Source organism: Oculina patagonica, chromosome 4 (assembly GCF_052425735.1).
Source record: "Oculina patagonica isolate OP01 chromosome 4, crgOcupat, whole genome shotgun sequence".
Classification (NCBI taxonomy): Eukaryota; Metazoa; Cnidaria; class Anthozoa; order Scleractinia; family Oculinidae; genus Oculina; species Oculina patagonica.
In genome coordinates, this window is record NC_135761.1 from 26094314 (window position 1) to 26112426 (window position 18113).

Here is an 18113-nt window from a genome sequence, read left to right on the forward strand (position 1 = left end):
ACGACCATTTTTTGGACAAATTTACCGCCGACTTCGATTTCAATGTATCTGCAATTTTGTTTTGGTCGACTGCAGCGTTTGCGCATGCTCTGTATGTGTCAACTTGTCCCTGGTAGGCGAGGCGAAAATAACCAAACTGTTTATATCGAAAAAAGTTGGCTCGCTCCCCAGGGTCACTCTACCTTCAAAGCGAGTGACCCTCCACCCAGGGTCACCCTGCCCCCCGAGCCAACTTTGCAATTTCTCATATAAACAGTTCGCAGCTATTTATAAAGAAACGTATGAAAAGCTCTCTCGCCCGGGGTGGCTCGGTAAGGAGGGTAACCCTCCTACCAGGGACAACTCTCCTCCATATAAACAGGCCCTTAATCCCGCCCTTGCGTTTTTGTTAATTTTGACGTTATTGCACGGTTCCTTTGATGAAGTTGATTTATTTGATTCAAGGGCGTGTTAAATAATATTGCCAAGGAAATGTAAATTGTGTCTTACTCAAAAACGCGAAATTAAAGTGATTCAAAGTTTCCCTATGTTTAGGGGAAGAATTAGTTTCTTTTCAAACCATACGTATGTCAGACCAGAGTACACAAACTTACCCAATTTAACGACCGAATTGGTCAAAAACTATACAGTAATTTCTTCAGACCTTTCTATAATAGAGAAGCCCAGAAACCCCCTTCGCCTGCTTCCACCCTCCCCGTCCCCCGCCGTCTTCAACCGTTATTTAGGGACTGCCTGAATAATATTTTAAAGGATCTTCACAATTCACAATTGTAGGGGATAAACTACCTGCTGGGACTTGGGGGCTTTGGTGGAAAGAAGTTTCCGTTTCGAACGAGGAGTCTAGGATGCAAGCGAACTGGGCCCAGTTGCCAAAGGGTGGATAATGCTTTCCACCGAATAAATTGCTGAAATCGCTATCCAGTGAATAAGTGTCGACAAAAGAAACTACAGGATAGCGATTTATCAAGTGGATATCACTAGGCTTTTGTTCATTATGCCAGCATTTTTTCGAGCATTTTAGTGAGGCAAAAGCATTGAGCATTATTCGAGCATTTTAGTGTCATTTTCCCGGAAAAATGACTTTTTTCCTTAGAAAATAAAAAAGAAATTAATTTTTTTTAGAGAAAATGTAGACTAAAACTCAAAATTCAACTACAAATAACTTTCTAGAGATCGTCAACTACTTTCTGTACTAAGCCTCGTAGATGATTTCGAGGATTATGTTTTTTTGGCTGAATTTATGAATTTGTATACGTTGTTGTTGTTACTTACAACACCATGTTAAAAACTTTGAAATTAATTTTAAAACTCGTTTGTATAACGAGCATTATCCGAGCATTTTAGTGACTTTTTTAGGGGAGACCGAGCATTTTAGTGGGAAAAATGGAGCATTAAGGTGGAGCATTAAGGTGGAGCATTTTAGTGGGGAAACAAAAGCATAAGGTACAAAAGCCCAAAATCCACCCTGTTATCAACTGGGGTCTGGGTTCCAGGAAATGCAGACTCGTCACGTGACAATCGCATTGAATTTCGCTCGATCATGGCGGCTGTTTTTCGCTTCGGTATGGCGTTTTCAGCATTTTACGGCTTTGCTTTGGTGATGCTTGTTTTATGCAGCAGTGGTAAGTCTGAATAATGTTTCTTTAGCATTTTCTATTTACGTGAAACATTGCGTGGGAAGAAATTTTAGCAGAGTGTAACAAACACCTCGATCAGCAAATTATTCTGATATTGGTTGCTGTTTACATGCAGCTCATCACAGCAGCCTCACGATCGGTTTTTGCTGAATCATTGAATTATTAATTTGAATTACGGAGCTCTGTTTTAGCATACATTCTGGTTATTCCCTCGAATTCGTTCAAATCTTTCCAAATGTGATAAGGAAAGCAGCCTCTGTTGTAGTAAACAAACAGAGCTGGAGTACTTTGCGATGTTCTCGAAGTATTGATCGGGCTTAGTCTTTCTGTGTTTATACACTCGACAACAACAACACTTTGGCATCAGAAGTGCTTCAAGAAAATAAGTCATGCACGTATGAAATCTTCAGTTGCTCAAGTAGATACATCATTATATCTCTTTAATTTGGCTGAGGCCCAGGGTTATTTGTCTCCAGAGTTTTTCCGGTTTCGCTTGTGACCTACAGAAATCCATCCAACAGATTATACTAAATTTCTTTTGGAAATTGCTGGATATTGTTATGTGACTTTTCCTGCGCTTTTTGCAGTCTCACACACAATGCATTCCCTATTGAAAAGGATTTCTAAATCTTTCATCCAAGAATAAAACTATAATTTGGGGCCAACTATTTTTGCAGCTTGGTAAATAAACACCACTTTTCACATTAATTTATTGTAAATTAGTATGAAGTTCCCAGGTTTAGCAGCACATTGATGTCTTTTTAAGCAAGTGAAAGATCATCACAGTAATGTACCCAACTTAAGCAGTTAAAAAGCAAGCCTGAAAAAAAAAATTCAGGCTTGAACGGAAATCGAACCCATGACCTCTGCGATACTAGTGCAGTGCTCTAACCAACTGAGCCAACTGGGAGCTGGTCACTTGTGAGTTCGTAATATACCGGTACCCGTGGATGGAGAAGATATGAAATGAATATATGAAATTCATATATTTGTACTGCGGATATATATTTTAAGCAAATTAAAGATCATCGCAGTAATGTACGCAACTTACAAATTCAGGCTTGAACGGGAATCGAACCCATGACCTCTGCGATACTAGTGCAGCAATTGATGTCTTTGTTGTCAACTTCTGTGAAACTAACTAGTGAAACCTGTTAAACCATCAAATGCTAGATATTATTTCTAGAATATTTTTTGTGTTGCTACCACTCAGAGAGAAGATAAAACTGCAAGAATAAACCACAAACTGTAAGAATTGAAAAAATATTATTACTCTTTCTTTTTCCCCTGTTGGAGATTACTAATATCATTATCACTTTCCATGTGAAGGAGGTTTGGATAACTGGTCTTAATTAGCATAGGGAGATTTTGATGATTTTATTTCTCCGTTTTTGTTTTGATTGGGAAGATATATCAAACATTTGAGACAGTGTTTCATCTGCTATCCAAACACCTCGAATTTTATCAAAAATACTCCACTGTGCATGGTATTTTAAACTGTCTTTTCAGTGTTTGAATATCCTCTGATGAAACACTGTCACTATATTACAACCACACCAGCTGAGAAACAGGAACAATATGTATGAAGAGCTTGCAGATATTGACTGCTCTATTTCACTGGCTGCAGTACAATTTGTGAAGGCCAATTCTATTAGTATAGAGTCATAAAAAATACCCACCTTTGCTCTCACAGAGATCTTAATAGCCTCCTAAGTTTTCCATTTTCAATACAAATATTCTTAGAATATTCACACTCAAACAAATGGAAGCTTTGACAAAGAGCAGATATAGTACAATGCAAGCTCAGCTGCTACATGTATTTCATGAGATTAATGTCAGGACTATTTCCACAGTGACATCCTGCACTGAAATTTCCTGACACTTGAAATTATATATTTAACCTGTGTTGAGCTTACCATATTTTATGTTTATCCCACTACAAGTCAATGGAGACACACCTGCACCTGGGAATGAAAAATCCACAACTGCAAAGCCCAACATTACTACACCTGGGACCAGCAGCACCACAGTGAAACCAACCACCAATCATAGCATAGCAACACCAACTACACATGGGAATCATAGTTCAGTAACTCCAACTACACATGGGAACCGCAGCACAGCAACACCAACTGCACATGGGAACCACTCTACAGCAACACCAACTGCTGGAAATCATAGCACAGCAACACCAACTGCACATCATGGAAATCAGAGCACAGCAACACCAACTGCAACTACCAGAATAACCACAAATAAGAAGCCCACACCAAAAGGTAAGTAACAGAGATGCATTTCAAATGCTAAGAAATTTGAGTGAAAAACTCGGAGGAAAATTTGCCTCAACCACCCTTGGCTACTTAATGACAAGAATTTCCTGTTTGGATGATGCTTTCTTGGGAATTCCTGAACTTCAAGCAAGCCAATGCGATGATAGTGAAAAGAAAGGTGTACTTTCATGCTGCAAATGCCGTTTCCAGTAGTTTTAGATTTACATGTATCTCATTTCTGACCAGAAAATGTCAAAACTGTCCAAAAAATATGCTTTTTTGAAAATCTTCAAGCACCAGTGGATTAAATCATTGATACGCGACTTCAGAAATCAAAACACCCGTGAAAACGTTTCCAAGATTTACTTTTAAGTGTAGGCGTCACGTTTTCCAGCTCACTGAGCATAAAAGTTTTGTACCTTTTAATTTTATGGTGTTTAGCGAAAGAAAGCCCTTTTTGATAATTTACCGGTACCTATTAAAGGGTTTAATCTGCACCAGGTAAAAACAGTTAATAAAAGAAGTTATGGCCGTGTAATAAAATTTATTTATCACTATATCACTTTCGTGATTGCTGGTGTGAAACATTGTCTGAAACCACTTTAAACTGACTGAGGGAAACTTTTCTGTGAGTGTTTTGATTTCTGAAGTCGCGTATCAATGCAAATGGTTGTAAATTTATCTATGGTTTCAAATTTTTAAACCAGTTTGATTTTTACGTCCTTTTGTTTTAGATTATGATGATGAATATGACAAAATGAAAAATTAAAATTTAACTGGTGTGAAAAATATGAAACCAAAGATACATGTAAATTTAAACCACAACATACACATACATTGTATATATCATTTAACCAGCATTATTTATCCTGGAGTAAATCTGCCTTCTGTCTCTTCAGACGTTCATTCAAAGTACTTTTATTTTTTGAATCTGAAAGATATGAACACTTTAATTTATTAACACATATACCAGTAATACCATCAAGTTTTGACTGTAAAGATTCCCAATAGTAGCACCCTCCAAAAGTTGTTATAAAATTAATTGCAAGGTTTTTTGCATATCTTAAAGATCTTTCTAAAAATTATCGGAAAGACACTTTTGAGTTGTAGAAACATGATGGTGATGTTGTCTGTGTTTCAGCCCATGGTGGAGATCATCATTCAGACCGCGGCAAATGGGTGGCCACTGGGTTTGCTGTCTTCTTCCTCATTACAACCATCGTGATGACTGTGCTATATTGCCGACAGCGCAAGATTTACCGAGAGCTGGAGGGTGACAGTTCCTTGTCAAGGTTGATTTAGTCATGGCTATCGCCTTGAAAAAGAGGAAATTTTGGCCTGGAAGTGAAACAATTTTTTGTAACTTTAGTCTAGGTACATTACAAGCACCCTTAATTGTAGCTTTTGACAGCAAACCAAATTGAATGGTTTGCTGACTCTTTTAAGCACTGCAAAAGTAAATGCTTGAGCTTTGGGTACACACAGTATTGTTCTGTGTATCCCTTGAGTCTCAGTGGATGAAATGGTGTTACCATTCAATTTACAGCTAAAAAGCAAATTCGAGAATGCTGATAGGTTTCTGTCCGGTAATACATTTTTTTGCTTTGTACAAAATTAAGTTTTTTTCTCAATCTACAACCAGGCTCGAGCTTCTTTGACTTGTAGACTATTGATAGAAAAGGTACTATGAGAGCACTTGTAATAGTTAAATTTCCAATGATAACTATTAAGAGACTGAGTTTGCTAGGTTCAAGCACGTTTCACAATTTTCGTTTTAAATCCAATCCAAAACCAAAGTAAATCATTTCTTCTGACAGTTTAACATTTTCCCTCGAACTGGCCACCATTTTAAATTGGAGAAACTTTACTCGATTACTCGCTTTCCAGTGAAACTGCAGTTCTCATATTAAGTCAGCAAAATCATTTACATTTTGTGTTCAGGTTTCACAGATCAATTCAGAGTACAGATTGAAATATTTGACACTGTTCCGTGCGATGTCTGCTCCAATTAAAAATGGCGGCCAGTTCGTGCGAAAAATGCTCATTAAAGGTTTATTATCTCATCATTGAATATTCGTGTGTAAACAGTTAGCATAAACAACAACAAAACATGTTTAATGAGGAATTATTTAGCTTATAAATATTGACTTTTGCTCATTTACAGCTTTTGACAGCTTTTGGTCCGCAGTGTAAGTCTAGCAAATAGCCTATTCGCTTTTTTCACGATCCCATAATACACCTTGTTTACCCCCCAAAATGTTTGTATAAGCATTGTTTTCAATTTCTCTTGGGACGATTGTACGTCATTGTAAATCCCAAAAGAAATTGAAAACAGTGCTTATGCTAAAATTTTGGGGGGTAAACAAGGTGTATTATGGGATCGGTGAAAACAGCGAATTGGTGAAAGTAAAAGGAGCAGTCATTAATTATAATCTTTTGATAAACCAAAAGCTCATAAGTAATAGTTACACGTTGTGTAAAGGCGGTCGTTATTCTTTGTAGTTTGGAGCTGTAGAATTTTACAAAACCCGTATTAAACGTAGATAAGTTCCATGTAATGTTATTGCACTGTAAGTGTGATAAGTTAAGAGGATTTTAAAAGCCTCTAGGCTGTTTATTAAAACAAAGTTTTCTCGAAAACACTATACTTATTGTGCAAGTTTCGTGTTTTTGCTTTCCGATATTTGCGCAATCGAATTGACTAAAAACAAGGAACAAAACTGAACTATAGTAAAAATCTGATGTCCTTGTTTCCCATTATTTAATAAGACGACGACGAGACAGCTTTTCTTTTAGTGTCCAGTTTAACTAATCCAACTACAGTTAAAACACACGAGTAAGAACCTAGGTTAGCCTAAACAGGTTCTTACATAAATGGTAATTAACACAAATTTAGGCTACAGTCAACTCTCTCTATAAAGACGGACACCGTCGGGACCGGCCCCAACTGTCCGTCTTAGACAGGTGTCCGCCTTATAGAAAGTCGAGGTAACGTGACACCAGTAATAAAACTGAACGACTATGCACAATAAATACACGTCTGTTTTAAGTCTTTTGATTAAACATTCATGCAAAATAAAATAAAAATCTGTAAGACAGATTTTTCGCAAAATAGGAAAATGTGATATTTTGCCCTTTTAAAAAATAGCTCAAATTCTGTCTTACAGATTTTTATTGCCAACGAGACAGGCGAGCGAAAACGCGAGCCTGTCTCGGCGGCAGTACCGTATATAGAGCCGTGCGTAGTGTGAGGCAAAGTGTGAGGGCTATGCAGAAAAAATCTCAGAATCTTTCAGCTCGATTTTCGTGTAATCCGTTTCCGTCAGTGATATTTTTTTGACCATATTAGGATGTAGGCGGAAGTTGTCGAAAACACAATTTCCGATGTTTTTAGCCAATCCGTTCAGCAGAATCTGTTCAGCACATGCACACTTTGTTGTAGTTTGGCCAATCAGCGCGCTACTAATTTGTTTAGCACGTGCATGATGCATTGGCAACTAAAATCCCCAGACAAGATGCGTGTCAGATAACAAAGAGGTTTCAATTCTGTTCGCTTCAAAAAGCCAAAATTCCCGAACTAGAGATTGAAATACGAAAGAAACTTGAATTAAACTTTGTTTAGAATTTCATTTCATTTAAGATAAAGGCAAGAAATTACATTACAAAGCTTTAAAATTTCCAAAGCTTCGAAAATTTCGAAGTCATACAAATTTGCATGCGTAATTAAGGGCCTGATTACATGAGCCGGGCTGGCTCGGTTTGCCGAGATGACTTTCAGCCCGGTATTACATGAGCCCGGTTAGCCGGGCTGGCCCGGTTTGCCGAGATGACTTTCAGCCCGGTTTCAGCACGAATGATCTTAATCACCTTTTTACGGCAATTTGGTGTTAAATGTTTTGCACTTATGCATCTGGATGGGTTATGTTACCTCCACATCCTATTTAGAAGGAGTTGCATTGATTTTTTCGTCGGATATTGTGCTCGGAAGAGAAATTTAATGCTGGCCCGCTTAGGGCCTCTTCACATGAGCCCGGTTTACGAGCTGTCTCAGTTACCAGGACGGATTTTGACCTCTGTTCATATGGAAAATTTTAGCCCGGTTGACGGGGATAAAATTCAAAAAACGAAGGCAAAATGGCGACACATAAAGTTGCATCTTTCGCGACTATCGTAGCTTTATTGACCCATGTAACTTTATTAATAAAGCTAATTCGCATATTTCTGAAGTGGAAATAGATACAAGGCAAAATTAAACCATTTGGACCGCCCAATTACGAAAGGGAAGCTATTTTCTCAAAAAAGTTGCGTCCCGGCGACCGGGCTGGAGCGTTCATATGGGAAAATATTCTTCCCGGTAACCGGGCTGGCCCACCTTCTCATCCAAAATTTTACAAGAAAATAGGAGTGAGTCGAGATCTCGGTAACTGGGCCAGCCCGGTCAACCGGGATCATATGAAGAGGCCCTTAGCCGGGCTGGCCCGGTTAACGCGATTACATGGAAAATTTTCATCCCGGCTAGCCGAGATCCCGGCATCGCGATACCGGGATCTCGGCTAACCGGGCTGGCCCGGTTGTCATGTAATCGCGAAGTTGATTTTTGTTGCGTTTAACAGACGTGCCGAGATCTCGGCAAACCGAGCCAGCCCGGCTAGCCGGGCCAGCCCGGCTCATGTAATCAGGCCCTAAGGGCCTCTTCATATGATCCCGGTTGACCGGGCTGGCCCAGTTACCGAGATCTCGGCTCACTCCTATTTTCTTGTAAAATTTTGGATGTGTTCATATGAGAAGGTGGGCCAGCCCGGTTACCGATATCTCGGTTTCTGCAACCGAGATCTCGACAACCGAGAAGAATATTTTCCCATATGAACGCTCCAGCCCGGTCGCCGGGACGCAACTTTTTTTGAGAAAATAGCTTCCCTTTCGTAATTGGGTGGTCCAAATGGCTTAATTTTGCCTTGTATCTATTTCCACTTCAGAAATATGCGAATTAGCTTTATTAATAAAGTTACATGGGTCAATAGAGCTACGATAGTCGCGAAAGATGCAACTTTATGTGTCGCCATTTTGCCTTCGTTTCTTGAATTTTATCCCCGTCAACCGGGCTAAAATTTTCCATATGAACAGAGGTCAAAATCCGTCCTGGTAACTGAGACAGCTCGTAAACCGGGCTCATGTGAAGAGGCCCTAAGTTAGGTCTGGCTATGAAAACAACACGGAAACGAATTTGGTGTCGTGGATTTTATCGATCAGAAGAGAGCTATTTAGAGTTTTTTTTCGTTTCTGGAATTTATAAAATAAATGCCCTATACTTCTTTTTTTTTACTGGAGTGTCTAGCTTTTTTTCTCGGACGACCGGGCCTTGAATTTTCCTTAAAGCTGTCTCAACAACAACAGTTTAACGTGACATTTGAGACGTCACGTATTGCACGTGATGAATTATTCTCGGAACGGTGGTAGTAAAATAAAATAAACTTGTTCCATCTTTGGCCACAAAGATGAAACCTCAAATTTGTTGGATACTTACGTGTTGAGTGGATTTAACTGCAGTGTGGAAAGTTTGAAATGCTTTGTTTTGGCAAATCTTTGTAAAAGTTTGCTTTTTGTTTCGTAATTTATTTTCCGTGTTCAGTGGCTCATAGCCACTTTGATTAAGACCAGTATAGGACTTTAAAACAGTGGAAACCTTTCCAAAATAGCGGCATCGGACAACAAGGCTTGAAACTCTCAAATAGCATGAAGTTTACAAGATTTCTCACTAAATCGTCACTACTTTGGTATTATTTTAGAACTTTTTCCTCATTTAGCCTTCATAAAATCGCATTTTATTCCATAAACATTCAAGATTTTCAAAGAAAACGCGCAATGTTTATTGATCGACCAAAATCATAAAGCGTCCCGTTGTACTCGTTGGCATTTCTACCGATAGGTATCACTAGTTTTATTTTGCATAAATGTTTAATCAAAGCCAATCTGTAATTTCTGAAAATTTGGGGTGGGGTCATACGGGTAGATTTTGAGAAAAACGCTGTTAAAACAACAAGTGCCCAGTCCCCCTGCTAAGTACTCGGTCATTCATTTTGGCTCTTTATTGATTGTTTATAAGCATTTTTATTGGTCAAATGTCACATATGATGGCTATATGCTTTAATAAACAATAATAGGAGAAAGAAAGAACATTCATAAATATTTTTAAAGACAGTTAAAAGTTGGGCTCACTTACCCCCTCAAAACTGTATTAAGCCACCTTAAACCTTGTCCAATTACTTATTATTAATTTTATTAATTTAAGAAAACAAGAACCTGTTTTCAAATTTTAGGCAAGATAGGTTCTAATAAAAATAGGGTATAACTTGCAAATTTTAGCCTAACAGGTTCTTAAATGTTAGGTTCTTACTCGCGGTTTTTTACTGTATTGTTACTGGCCTCCTTAAGCTTCCAAATATGTCCATGTTATACCATATATGGGCTGTCATAAACAGCCCTGCCAAGACCAAGTCCACCATCCGCATATGCATGCTGGGTTGTTTTTGTCCTGACTAGGAAACCTCCCTCTTTGTTGATCAAGACTTCATCACCACGACTGAAACAAAATTAAACATGAATCAATTCAATATGCATTTTTGCCATACTAAAAGCTGTCGTACATACATGAGAAAGATTCGCGGATTCGAAATAGGCCACGACGAGCTAGTGTCCGACTATTAGCCAAACTCGCAGTCTGATTTGCTGCGTAAGCGGGGTCTAATTTTCGATAGACTGCCCTGAGAGCACGCGCAAGTAAAATTTCCAAAATCACAAAAACCAAAACTGTAAATAAACCACTTTCACTGAACTTTTTGTGCAATTTAGATCAATCTCAGTTATGCTGAAACAAGACGGCTCGCTGTCGGTTTCTATCGGCTTTTGATAGTTGGATTATATCGCTCAACGAGTGCTTTTTTGCTTTGCTCTTGATTTTTTTTAAGCGCAGGATAGACGGCAAATGACTTGAAGTATGCGAGTCTTGTTGTCGATAAGTAACGCACACCGGCTCACCTGACAAAAATACCCACAATGCCAAGCTCAGGAATGACATCAACGGGACGGATACTTGTTGACTCTGGACGTACAATATAGTTTTTGTTAACTTCCGGCTGAATGCGATCCATCAGTATATACTGTGCCCTGTTTATATTGTTGTTAAGTAAATAACGACGGATGTCTTCACCATAGATGTTATTTCCTGTATAGTAAAATAATTAGAAAAATGACGTGACATAAGAATGCTTAAAAGTAAAATGTGCCGTAGCTTCTGCTTTTGCTTACATCCGTACAAAGTAAAATGCTTGCTGGACTCTTGCTCTCTTGTAACGTTTCATGATTTTACGTCAACACACAACAACTCAAATGTGCACACGCGTGTATTAAACTACTAATCGGAGGAGGGGGGGGGGGGAGGAGGAGGAGGAGGAGGAGCCAGTAGACAATTAAGACCTCAAATCTTTGTTAGTACTATTAGGAATCACACCAGCAGCAGTGGATTGATCCCCCTACCCCGAAAGGGGTGAAAGCAGCCATAAAGGCTAAGAAGAATGCAAAGGCAGGCGGGGAAAACCGAATGACAGCAGAAATGCTCAAAACTGAAGAAACGAAAATACCACGTATTTTGAAAGACAGATTCCTGAGGCGTAATTGCGTAAAAGACGGGACTCATTGTCAAATTCCTTAAGAAGTATGACTTGAGAGAATAAAACAGCTGAACAGGCATTACCCTGCTCCCAATAACCAGCAAGGTCTTTTTCCAAATCATACACACAAGAATGGCGGCTGCGATGGACGAGCACATCAGACCGGAACAGGCAGGTTTTCGCCTGGACACATCTTCACCCTGAGGCAAATCCTATTGTAGAGCAGAGTAAGGAACGGGATACCTCTTTGACTGCCAACTTCGTTGATCTGGAGAAGGCGTTTGACAGCATCCACCGAGATTCCCTGTGGAAGATATTGAGGCACTTTGGAATCGCATATATCAAAGCTGGTGAATGTAATTAAGATGCTATACAATTACTTCGTGACCCAGGTGATATATACAACGCAGTGTTGAGAGACATGAAACGGGGCTGCATTCTTTCACCCTTTCTGTTTATCCTGGCGATCGATTGGCTCGTAAAGCATGTGACTAGTAACGGAAGATGAGGACCCAGATGAAGGCTAACTAGTTTCTTGGAAGAACGTGATGCCGATGACATTGCGCTGCCCTTCCATCGATACCAGGACGTGCAGGCAAAGACCAACACCTTGGCAACTACAGCAGGGAGTTTGTGCCTCGCTTCAGTAGTAAGAAGACCAGACAGTTGAGAAATGAACAGCATGACCAGCGAATCCATCATGTGGAATGCAGAACCTTGGTTCAACGGTGCCATGCAGCCAGCGGGGATGGAGAGGAAGAGTTACTAGCTCGGATTTCAAAAGCAAGTTTGCAGGCTCACTTCCGAGCACTGGAGATCAAGAAACATCAGGTGTAGAATCCTGGTATCTTCGCATATTTTGGCCGAACTACGAGCTGTTCAGAATAACAAGAACAGAACCCAACACACCGAAAATGCAGCGAGGGAGATTGAGATGGATCGGTCAAGCCCTTCGCATGATGCCTACAGTACATGTTACAGTAGCCCTCCAGCGAATCGCCCTCAGGTGGCCGCTGAAAGAGAGGTCGTCCAAAAGAAACTTGAAGGAGCTGAGGACGGTGGATAGGGAGATAAAGGACAGAGGCTGCACATGGAGCCACCTGAAACGACAAGCAGCCGACCGAAACCAGTGGGGGTCTCTGGAAGAAGCCTTGTGTGCACCCAGACACGAAGAGGACTAAGCTAATTAAGTAAGATATTGGCAACTAAAATCTATTAGGTTCTAGCGTGTCCTTTCTAAGGGACATAAGAACAAGGCGGGTTTACACGATCAGAACTAAAGAACTTAATTGTTACTAACAGCTTTGGCGGAGTTCTTAGCAAAACCTAACGTTTTCAGTTACATTTAGAGTCTGCTTCACATTCCGATAAAACTCTAAGACAAAAACCTCCGTGTTCAACTCAGCTCTTAGTTGCCGATTGTACTCCTTTCAAATGTTATAAGGTAGTCTTCATACCTCCTCCTTCCCTCTGAGGTTTAAGAACACATTTCTCTACCATCTGAAGACAGCGTTCCATATTATGGTCACCTTCTGGTCCCTAAAATCACAAGGAAATTTCAATTGCTTTCAATTGGTACAACACGTTGCTAGGTAAATCGTGTGATCGAAGACGGATTTTTTAAAGGTCACATTCGGTCAGTGCGCAAGCGACGAACATTTTAACCACACTATTACGTTTTACAACAGTTACTTGCATCAAAAGAGTGTGAGATTTGTGAAAATTCATTATTTTGGCGATTGTACGATGGCAGATTTTCCTGGATTACATCCCATATAAAAGTAGTGCAGAAAAGGTAGTTTCACAAAACGACCTCTATGAGTTTCACACCTGGTTTAGGTTAGTAGACCATCTCAGTTTTGTCACTATCTTTGTAATCCGAAGACTATTCTAAAAATTCCGAAACACACGCCTTCTGATTTATGGTAAGAAATGACATAAAACCACGAGCAGAGAACTGGACGTGAAATATACATTACCGGGTCAAGGGTATACAATCCAGTGAATGTTCTTCTCACTCTGTCCACTGACTCTTTGTTGGGTAGGAACCTGGAAAATGAAATGTCATTTTGTGATGAAATGTCCATTGGTTTGATGAAAGAACTAAAATCAGAATCCGTCTACCTTTCTACAGCAAAAATTAAGTGGAGAGTAAAAGATTCACAAAGAAACTAAACACAAGTCGGCAGTCGGAGCCAGCTAAACACATTAAGAAACACTGAAATCACAAGTTCTCGTGGGACGTTCTTATCACCGCTTATTCATGGATGAATATGAGAATAAAAGAAGCGTTTTACATCACACGCTTCCATCCAGAACTTAACAAACAAGTCCAGTCATTTGACCTTACCTTGTTCCCCATGGGAACTGGTATTACGTAACGGATAAAAGCCTGAACTATAAAACACCCAGCTACATGAAGATTTCCACTCTGATGATGATTAAATAGATCGAAGACGTTTAAGTCATATTTTTAACAGCTTTTAACCTTAATATTTAATAGAGAGATTAAACATGACGTTATACGGCAAACGCAAGCTTGCCTTTTATTTTGTTACCTTTTATCGAAATCTAAAATTAAAAACAGGGAAAAAATCCCACATTCACGACAAACACAAAACTACTCATTTCCGCATACGAACGCCAAACAGCAGACGGCAGAAGTTGAATTTTTGCCTTTCGCGGGAAAAATAAACGTCATGCTTAACCCCTCTAATATGAAATGTCACCTGTTTCATTTAAGAGTACGACAACAATTAAATACACTCCGAATGCGATCACAGCAAAAATCAAAAGTATTTATCACTTGCCACAGTGCAACTCTTCCGGTTGAGGATTTTAAACAGACCAGCATTACCGCGTCGTGAAATCGATGACGGGTGTGGAAGGTGTCCCCAGTCAGCTTTTGTTAGTAAGACATGTTAGGGCAGACAGACAGTCTGAAAAACTGGCCTTTAAAACAATACAATCCTTATTATTACTGTGAGACTAGTTGCATCTCCACTTCAGATGAATGCTCCGGTGGTGGCGTTGCTCGATAGGCTCCGTCTAGGCTTTGGTATGTTTGGACTTTTCGCATCATGGAAGCTCAGTTACCAAGCTCACGTCTAGAACTGAGGTGGGTGGGTAGGGGAGGGAGTGTGAATTAAGTGCTATGACTGCTTGTTAATGCATTTTCGTATCATTAGACTTATGAACGTTATTACCTTTCTAAAACCCCAGGTTCAGCTAACACCTGTTGCATCTTCTTGGTTCCCATCAACTGATGTGCCACCGTAGGACATTTAATGCAACGCGACAACTCTAATGTTAAACGAGCTGACCATTCCTTAAAATACAGAAAATAGCGAGCAAGATTCTAACCATATGAAGAATGCAAGGAACATTACATAAACTCATAGGCTGTTTTTGAACCTTTTAAAGCTATAAAATGAGCTAGGTTGAGAAATATAAGTAACAAAGGATTTTTCTGCTTTAAATATATGGTAAACCACTGTATAAAGCTAGATTACTGAATTTCTTGTTGGACCTCTTTTGTTTACATGTCACGCATAATCCACTTACGTTTTCTGTGGGGTAGTCTTTGGGTGTGTAACCTGCTCTGAAGTAAGCTACAGCAACTTCAAGACCATTCCTGTTTAGCAAGAACGTAAAAGAACGATCAATTATCACTTCAAGAGGAAATGTTCGTTTCAAAGAACCTATTGATATAATGAATCTTCTCTTATGAAGTGTTTATTCGAGTCGTTATATAAGAACTAAAGATGTTGTGCACACTGTGATTGAATCCATGAATCTGATTGCCATTCTCATCTTTGATTATTCGCTGATAGACCACAATTGCGCGCGCGTTGGTTTCAAAAAGGGGAAAAAAGATTATTAAAGTGAAACTCACACAAAGAGAGACTCGTCGTTGTCCGTTTTGCCATCATTAAAAATGGCATTAAGGCTCCGTCTGATCACTTTTATATCACGGTTTCTGCAAAAATGAAAACATATAAGGAATGTGATAGAAAAAAAGATAATCAGAGACAAAGTAAAGTCGGAAATAGCGTTAGTTGGCTTTCCAATTCGAACAAACGGGCCCAGACGACGGCGCCTGTTATAACTGCTTTCATGGTGGTTATACGGGATTAAGGAAGTCGAGATTTTTGGGTAACTTATCAGACAAGCGGCGTATGGAATTAGACAGGATAGAACTGTTTACCTCTCTTGAACACGATACTCCAGCAGCCTTTGGTCATAGACATTTACCTCGCCAGGCTGAACAACGAGCATAATCACAGCGCTGAAAAACAACAAGGAATGTGTTTACTACGCCACTTTATACCATGCCATGCATAGAAAAAACACAGCCAATCAGAATACAGGAACGCCGCTGTATATTCGACGGTATTAACCCAACCTTCCCATCGTGCGCTGCGGTCTTATTCTCGACTAAATTTAGTAAGGGTATTTTCTATGGCATGGTATAAAATAGTTACACAACACTTTCTCGTGGTATACATAGAGGATAATACACGGTTGCGCGGAGATATGAAATTTATCTTCTCGTGTTCAAATCGCTATCACACTCGTTTGCAAAAAGGCGCGTGTATATACCAAGAAAATACAAGTGACTCGTGGTATATTCCATAGAATACCACTCGAAAGCGTTGCACAAGTAGAATATATAAGAACAGGAAAAGAAATAAATAGCTAGTGATAACGAGCTGCGTTAACCTTCCCGATCCATATAGTTCCCAGGCCGTTATGAGGGCGTCAGCTGCTTCATCTATTGAGGAATTTTGGGGCACCTTGAGAAAAGACACATCACTAATCGTTAATCTACACACCATACTTTACTAACTGCATAGAGTGCGTATTTTTCGTATAATATTTTAGTTCAGGGCCCAGTTGTTTAAAAGGGGGTTAATTTACCTTGGGTTAGAGCTATATTGCTTAACCATAGGCAGGTTCACCCGAGTGTTAAAAAAGCAGTCGAACTTGCTAACATTAGGCAGGTTCACCCGAGTGTTAAAAAAGCAGTTGAACTTGCTAACATTAGGGGTGCTGGACGTTAACGTCGGGTTAAGGAACTCAAACCTCTAGTTGATTTATGGCCTTCCTTCGAAGTATATTGTTCCTCGCAAGAGAGCGCGAAAGTACATCTTGAGTTAGTTGTTCTCAAAAGCAAGTTAACCCCACAGTGAACCGTATCGAGGGTGGCCGCTTAATAGGGGTTCAACTGTATTATTATTATTATAGCAAATTAACGATACATGTTATTAACGCAAATTTCAAAATTTTGCTTTAATTTTATTTATTCAAACATGTGATTATATGTATCTAACCAGAACTTTTTGAAAATTCGCGTTAATTTTATTACGCGTAAATTTTGTTCGCGTTGTTAAAATGCTTCGTTATATTTCTTCCTTAACTAATAATAATAATAATAATAATAATAATAATAATAATAATTCTGAAGTAAGTAAGTAAGTAAGTAAGTACTTTATTTAAACACATATCACCAATGAGCCTGGGGCTCGTTTAAAAGTGAACAAAGCGAATTATTCACGGCCTTTTTGCCTTTGCTTAACACGGAAAAACATGTACAACAAGCTCACCATTTTCCCTCAGTAACTTGTGCTCAAAATTAAATGATAATTTTTGTCTATCGCAGTATTAAAATACTAAAATACTGCGATAGACAAAGTAATAAAACTTGCCTTACCTTGTTTTCTTGGCCTATTGAATGTAAAAGATACCTAAGGGCGTAAAATGCACAAGTGGTAAAGAAACCTCAGTCATGTATCTGGGGATATGTAAAAAAAAGCTAGGCAACTAACAGTTAACAAATCAATTACCTGTGCATGTTGTAAACAAGAGAGGCAAACGCAATACTGCCGAGAGCAATGGTGTTCATTTCAACCTGTTTGATGTAACCGTTATCGAGTAACCCGCCTGATTTGTCAATCATGTAGTCTGATCGGAAGATTCCTAATGAGATTGGCTGAAAAAAAATGTAATACATCAGTTGTTTCTTTAAAAGAGAAATTTCTGCGGCCTTATGCAATTTATTAAGGAGAGAATTCATCCGTTTTGATAAAAAGGGTTAAAAACTGTCACTCAGGCTCTGAAGAAGGGTGCCAAATAAATAATACCTCCGAAAATCAGTTTCTCTTTTTAAATCATTTTAAAAGTTTATAGATGTAAAAAAGATGTCTTTGGAAAAAAATATAAGGAGCTAACTTACATGTGTACGTAAAAACAAAAAGTATTTCTTTATCTCTAAAGGAACGTAAACTGAACATTATAAAGTGAATTATATAAACAGACCGTATGCATGCACTAGGAGTTGTCAGTGATTTATGTTTTACTAATGTATTCAAGCTAAAGCAAGATTTTTCCGGTTGAATCAACCAGTTTACATGGAACCGGCCGGACCGGATCAGCTTTTGTTTACATGGAACCGTTTGGAACCGATCCGGAACGGATTCAAACCCGGACCTGCAAAAACAGCGGGTCCAGTTTTGGATCTGTTCTGGACCGGTTCCAGA

General features: G+C 39.2%; 3 protein-coding genes across 3 annotated transcripts in view; 2 read left to right on the top strand and 1 right to left on the bottom strand.

Annotated features, from left to right (window-relative positions):
* Nucleotides 1-6558, top strand: part of LOC144649989 (uncharacterized) — an 87139-nt gene extending 80581 nt beyond the window's left edge. Inside the window, exons 2-4 of the mRNA XM_078509616.1 lie at nt 1549-1622; nt 3581-3913; nt 5049-6558. Of these exons, the coding sequence (XP_078365742.1) occupies nt 1565-1622; nt 3581-3913; nt 5049-5209 (552 nt within the window). The 5' untranslated portion in view covers nt 1549-1564 and the 3' untranslated portion in view covers nt 5210-6558. The remainder of the gene's footprint in view (nt 1-1548; nt 1623-3580; nt 3914-5048) is intronic.
* The window catches only part of LOC144649957 (uncharacterized), a 155086-nt gene that overhangs the window by 120136 nt on the left and 16837 nt on the right, over nt 1-18113 (top strand). The gene's annotated exons all lie outside the window — the stretch shown is intronic.
* LOC144649964 (glutathione synthetase-like) overlaps nt 8380-18113 on the bottom strand; it is a 93710-nt gene continuing 83976 nt past the window's right edge. The window contains exons 4-14 of the mRNA XM_078509569.1: nt 17421-17566; nt 17288-17321; nt 16297-16370; nt 15782-15862; nt 15470-15553; nt 15139-15208; nt 14781-14902; nt 13554-13623; nt 13032-13113; nt 10943-11129; nt 8380-10487 (exon numbers count right to left, since the gene is read on the bottom strand). Of these exons, the coding sequence (XP_078365695.1) occupies nt 10358-10487; nt 10943-11129; nt 13032-13113; nt 13554-13623; nt 14781-14902; nt 15139-15208; nt 15470-15553; nt 15782-15862; nt 16297-16370; nt 17288-17321; nt 17421-17566 (1080 nt within the window). The 3' untranslated portion in view covers nt 8380-10357. The remainder of the gene's footprint in view (nt 10488-10942; nt 11130-13031; nt 13114-13553; nt 13624-14780; nt 14903-15138; nt 15209-15469; nt 15554-15781; nt 15863-16296; nt 16371-17287; nt 17322-17420; nt 17567-18113) is intronic.